The sequence below is a fragment of the Hypomesus nipponensis genome, chromosome 28 (genome assembly GCF_054491055.1).
Source record: "Hypomesus nipponensis isolate SF chromosome 28, ASM5449105v1, whole genome shotgun sequence".
NCBI classification, from domain to species: domain Eukaryota; kingdom Metazoa; phylum Chordata; class Actinopteri; order Osmeriformes; family Osmeridae; genus Hypomesus; species Hypomesus nipponensis.
Genome location: NC_140388.1, coordinates 9,945,739 through 9,952,023, shown reverse-complemented (window position 1 = coordinate 9,952,023; position 6,285 = coordinate 9,945,739). Strand labels below are relative to the sequence as shown.

The 6,285-nt window shown below is 50.1% G+C and overlaps 1 protein-coding gene across 1 annotated transcript; it reads right to left on the bottom strand.

Annotated features, from left to right (window-relative positions):
- Positions 1-3,547: 3,547 nt before the first annotated feature.
- Positions 3,548-6,173, bottom strand: neflb (neurofilament light chain b). Its single transcript, XM_084694951.1, is given in 5 exon segments — positions 3,548-4,192; positions 4,278-4,690; positions 4,857-4,981; positions 5,125-6,056; positions 6,059-6,173. Coding segments are annotated over 5 exon segments (1,767 nt in total). The 3' UTR covers positions 3,548-4,010.
- Between the last annotated feature and the right edge of the window lie 112 nt (positions 6,174-6,285).

The window sequence follows — 6,285 nt, the reverse complement described above, 5'->3', positions numbered from 1 at the left end:
GATGTCATAGAACAGCAGCCATCAGCTTGTCTCTGTGTCCCTGGCTGAGTGCAGGTGCCTCCAGGTACGAGGATAGCAGAAACAGATGTGTGGTCGGTGCTTGTGCCAGTGGAACAGAGTATAAATATCCAAAACAGTCCCATTGGTCTGGTCTAGTGTACAGGGTGGGTCTTGGGAAACTAGCACTGTCACATAGTAGCCACCTGTGGGAGATATGGCACTGTTGTTTGTAGTGGCAGCTAAGGTTTGCGTTTTTCATCTTCTACTGCAAGAGGCTTTGGTGTTCCTCTGACTGGAAGTCATGTGGTGAAGCAGCTTTTATTTTACTGAACAGCTTTCACAATGCACTCTTCAGGCTTGTTGGGGTATTGACGTCAGGCATGATGGATCTTTAGTGTTTTTATTAGTCTGTCTAGTCTGCAGTCTGCTGGATTTATCTAAATAATCTGTCAGGGTTTTTACCATGTCTCCAAGTCAACTGTGTTATGAGGTTGTTTTTTTTAAACGTGTCATTGTTTCCACGACAGAGTCCAACATTAAAAGACTGTAAATAGCTGAAATCAGGGTTCATACACCGTCTCAAACATCCAATTCAGAAACCTTCCAGGCCCAGTTCCCTCAAATCCAAGGACCCACTCAGTATGTCATAGTTTATAGAGTAGATCATGGTTAATTACTGGTACACTGATCATTTTTGTAATGAGAATCTCACAGCCAATAAAAAGAGAGAGAGAGGATTGAATGTGTGAACACTTCTCAGTCGGGCTGTGTTACAGCGACAGCAGACTCTGTGGTCTCTTCTCTAACACAGCACAGCATTTCAATTTCCATTCTTCAACAAAATGTATAAATTCAAGCACTTTCAACGACCCATATCTATTAAAGTCTATTTTTAAAAACTTTCAAGGCCTTGATTTTTTGTTGGGGTCCAGTTCACAAACTTTAAAGGATTTCAAGGGCCTGTGGGAACCGTGTAAAAAGCCCTGATTCTCTACAACTGAGCTGCAGAGACTGTGAGAGCTGAAGATAATGCTTAGTCTGCTGCTAATGCATCAGCAAAGAGGAGGTAGACCTGGCAACAGGACACAATCCTAAACAGAGCTGGCACTAAGCGGCTGCTTAGGCCCCCCGTGGCCACTAGAGGGCCCTCAAGAGCACATGAAATTACAGCTTAAATAAAAAATGTTACATATTATGTTAATGGTAATTATACACATTTGGAGGGGCCCCCAAATCAATTCTGCTTAAGGCCCCATAAAGGTCTGATCCTAAACAACCCATGTCCTCCAACTAGCTTCTCTGTCCACAAAGCTCCCCCTGTCTCTGCCCCGGGGGGTGCTTCGGTGTGGGACTGGCCGAGGAGGGCGTCCCACAGTCAGCAGAGGGAGCCCAAACTCCTCCACAACATCTCACCCAGATCAATACTGGCTGTCTGACCACCGCAGACGCCAGCCCTGACTAGGGCTGCCCTGGCCGCAGTGCAGGTGGGGTGTGGGGGGCATGGGGTGGGGGTGAGCCTTGGGAGAGGTGGAAAGGCTCTTCCATGTCTAGGAGAAGGACCAGGTCTACTTCCTCGTCCCACACATATGTTCTTCTTCTAGAATAGATGACATGAAAATTTACCTTTTATTGTGTTATTTTCAATTTGGTCTCTTTTACTTTTAAAGGCACCACTTTCAGAGACAACTCCACAGTACATCAGCACAACAGGGTAGCGGATGAGTGTGGAGACTTGTGCCTTGTTCACTCAAGCCCCTCTTGTGTCAGACAGAATGACTGTTGTGATAAATGGTGAGCAGGAAGGGTAATGGAACTGCAGTGTATGCTTGTCTCAGAGGGAAACGCCAACCTCACCCCTTCTCTCTGTATTTTCATTTTTGGCAGGAAGAGAGAGGGAGGAGGAGAAGGAGGAGGAGAGGAGGAGAGGGTGGAGGAGGAGAGAAATAGGAGAGGAGGAAGAGGAGGAGAGGGAGGACGAGAGGAGGAGGAGGAGAGGGAGGAGGAGGAGAGGGTGGAGGAGAGGAGGGGGAGAGGGAGGAGGAGAGGGAGGAGGAGTAGAGGGAGGAGGAGAGGAGGAGGACGAGAGAGAGGAGGAGGAGAGAGTGGAGGAGAGGAGGTGGAGAGGGAGGAGGAGTAGAGGGAGGAGGAGGAGAGGGAGGAGGAGTAGAGGGAGGAGGAGTGTGAGCAGGGGATGGGGTGAGCTGAGGACAGGTTAGAGAGGAGATTGAGATTGCAGAGCTGCAGTTGTTTGGGCGTTGGCTCTCTGATCTGTCTGGGAACTAAACAGGAAAAGTGGCGGATCGGATGAAAAGACTGTTGATGTCTTACGACGCGAAGAGGGAGTGAAAGTGAGATCAGCATCACATTAACAGCCTACATTTCCACTAGGATAAAGCAGTGAGATCTGTGAAACAGATATGAAGCTACCACAGTTATGGCTGTCTGACCTTGAGTGCTTGTTTCAGTCTGGCAAACACAACTGCAGTGCTTCTAAAGTCCTCTGCCATTGATAGAAATAGGGTCTGTTTGGCATCCCAAGTGGCAAACTGGTTTGTGGGTGAAGTGCACATACTGATTTCACCTCTGTTTGTTACTAACTTTGCAATGCGTAATATCACTGTGATGCTGTGATCTAAGGACAATATATTTATGATGAAAGTAGAGCAAAGATTTCCAACAGGCATGCCATGTGGAACAATGACCCTAGATGGCTGGGGCAAGGTCTCTTTTCTTTTCCTCACATACTTTACTTGTGTGTGGACTATTTATAGGTCACTTAAAAACAGCCACACAAGCTCGGAATCTCGTAAACTCCCACTCAAACACACCACACCCATTCTAAATGGCTCGTTTGTTTGTTTAGACGGTTTAAACAGATTGTCTGAGCATTAAATACAAACGGTGTACGATTTGTGTGCTGCATTTGGATAGTTAGATTCCAATACTGTAAAGCTTTGAATACGCTGAGGCAAAAAGTTCAAGATCACCTTTTGTCAGACCCAAACATTATGTCTGAAGGGGAAAGTGGTCTGTCCTCTCTCAAGGTTCAGTGCTGTGAGATATTCTTCCCTCAGTGTTTCCCTCTAATGAAATGACTCTGTCTATCGTCCGTCAAAGGACATTTGGCTGGATTCTACAGTCTTGCTGGCCAACTGAGTCATAAAAGCTTCACTGGAGGGTGATTTATGTGAAGGAGGGTGAGGCAGCAGAAATAAAAACAGAAGAGTCAGCTCACTGATCAGCCCACAGTGAATGTGAGGGTAATGGGAGCGAGTGAGCAAGCTCATATGCGAGAGGAATCTGGCAGCCCGATGCTTCTCTCGTGAACAGTTCTACATGGATGTAATCTGCAGGTGTGGCTTGAATCATCACCCGCTGACTCATGTGGTGACTCAGATATCAACTACTGTTGATAGTAATCCTAACATGTCCTGTACCATAACTGCATAGACTGAAGCTCATTTTACTAGAATCATGTATAGTGGAATGTGTTAGAAATAAATAACATTGAATAAAAAAAAATCAAAACAAGGCAGGTAAACAGGGTTCAAGTCTTTTATTTTGTTTCAGTGCAGAAGGGTTTCTTCTGAAGGGAGTTTATCTAAGGCATCAAATCATTTTTGAACTGGCTAATGTTCTTAAAGGCATATGGTGGTAACAGCATACAAACCTATTTAAACAGGATTTGCATAAAAAGAAAATTGCATGATCTAGTTGCTTCAGTCCTCAAATTCCACTCTCCATCTGTGTTGTACCAACAGTGGTTGTCATTTTTATTGCTAAAAATGTATAATTGATACTTAAACTGATCTGAGGAATTCATGCATTCAGGCATGCTCTGATCCAGTTACAACACATCACATTAAATCAGCTGCTTTTCATGTGGTTAGACAATAATTAGCTCCCAATGACAGTGGGTGTTTTTATTGTACTTACTATTATCTATATTAAGAGCACCATGATAGAAGATTCAGAGGAAAATCTGTCAGGTGTAATTGATCAGCGTTGATTTAGGCCTTTTTCTTTTCACCTTCTACGTCAGCTTCTTTGGTCTCTCCCTTGTCTTCTTTATTCTCACCATCTTCAGTTTGTGTGGCTCCCTCCAGCTCTCCTTCCTGGCCCTCCTCTCCTTGGCCCTCTTCTCCATCCTCTTCACCTCTGTCCGCACCGTCTTTGGCTTCTCCTTCATCACCTTTCAAAAGTACAAACGAACGACACGTTCTCACAACAGTAAGTTCTCACAACCCATCATCATTTGGAAGATGACCATCACAAACCTGCTTCCTCGCCATCTTCTTCCTCCTCTTCCTTCTCCTCAGCCTCCTCTCCCTCTCCTTCCTCCTTTTCCTCCTCTCCATCCTTCTCCTCCTCTCCCTCCTTCTCCCCCTCCTCCTTCTCTTCCTCCTCCTTCTCTTCCTCCTCCTTCTCTTCCTCCTCCTCCTTAGTGGGGCTGGCCACGGCCTGCTGCTGCTGGGTGCAGCTGGCAGCTACGATCTCCTCCGCGGGGGAGAAGGAGGAGGTGAAGGTGCGGCCGCTGTGGTAGTAGGGCGCAGTAGAAGCCAGGCCTTGCTGCAGGGTGAAGCCTCGGCGGCCGTATGACGGGGTGAAGCTCAGGCCTGGGGAGAACACGCTGGACATGGCCCCGGGGCCACTGAAGCTCAGACGGCTCTCCTCCCCTTCAAGCAGCTTCCTAGCATGAGAAATAAGGATACATGTTACGTTTCCTGTGTCGCAGTTAAAAAAATATTCGTAAGGTGTTTTTCAGGTCGTTTTGTGATATGAATGCTCGTAATGCGTACATAAACGCCGATGACAAAGAGTGACAAGCCAGTTGCTTGTATTGAAGATCTACATACCTGTATGCCGCAATCTCAATATCCAGAGCCATCTTCACATTGAGAAGGTCTTGGTATTCTCTCAAGTACCGGGCCATCTCACTCTTGTTCATCCTCAGATCATCCTCCAGTTGGTTTATAGCTTCCTGTTGGGGAGAGATAACCTGCCTCGTCAGGACAAAGCCCATTTACAACAGCTTAACAACATTATCACCAGTGGATGCCATTTGTCAGACAGGCACTCAGTGTCAGGAACATCAACAGCATCCCGCCCTCCTCACTCTCCCACCTGAAGTTCGGACATCTCAGCGCTCTGTTTCTCCTCAACCTCCTGCAGTTGGTTGACCAGGGCCTCGTTCATGCCCCTGCAGGCTTCAATGTCCAGGTCTCTGGCCTTGAGGAGGCGACGGTACTCGCTGGCCTCTTCTCTGGCGTTGCGTGCGTTGTCCGTGTCCCGCGAGCTGTCCACCGTCATCCCCGTCATCTTGTCCTGGAACCACTCCTCCGCCGACTGGCGGTTCTGCTGGGCCAGTTTCTCATACTGGCTCCGGATCTCCAGGAGGGCTATGGACAGGTCGGGCTTGGCCACTTCCATCTCCACGGACACCTGGGCGCTGTACTGCACCTGGGCCTGCAGCTCGGAGATCTCCCCCTGGTGAAGGTGCTTGAGGAAGGCCATCTCGTCCATCAGCGTCTCCATCCTCTTCTGCACCTCCAGGCGCCCCAGCGCCGCCTCGTCCGCCCCCTTCCTGGCGTCGGCGAGACGGTTCTCCACCTCCTCCCGGCTCTGCGTCTCCTTCTCCAGGCGGCCCTGCAGGCTCCGCAGCACCCCCTCCATCTGGTCGCGGTGGCTCTGCACGGCCCGCTTCTCGTGGCGGGCGTCCTCCACGGCGGCGCGCAGCTGGCGGACCTCTTGCTCGTAGAGGGCCCGGAGGTTGGAGGGCGAGCCCTGCCTCTGCCGGAGGACCAGCAGCTCCGCCTCCAGAGCCTTGTTCTGCTGCTCCAGCTCGTGGACGCGCTCAATGAAGCTGGCGAAGCGGTCGTTCAGCTCCTGCAGCTGGGCCTTCTCCTGGGTCCTCACTGCCTTGAACTCGGAGCCGACCTGCGCCGCCTGGCTGAGGTCCAGCTCCACCATCGGAGAGGACAGCAGCCGGGAGGCGGAGCCCGCCCGGCTGTACGCCGGGTACTGGAGACGGGCCCCGCTGTGGGCTGAGAGGGGGAAGAGAGGCTGGAGTAGACGGACCTGGGTCCTGCCCTGCTCCCGTAACCGGCACTGCGCACCACCGTCTTCCTCCTGTGAGAGGAGGGGACGTAAGCACCGTAGCTGATAGAAGCCATGACTCGTCCGGCTGGCCGCTGCGACTCTGAAGGCATCCGCTGGGTGGACTGCTGCTGAACCAGAACCGCCGGGGGCTTTTATAGAGGCGGGAAGAAGCGTGACGCAAACAGT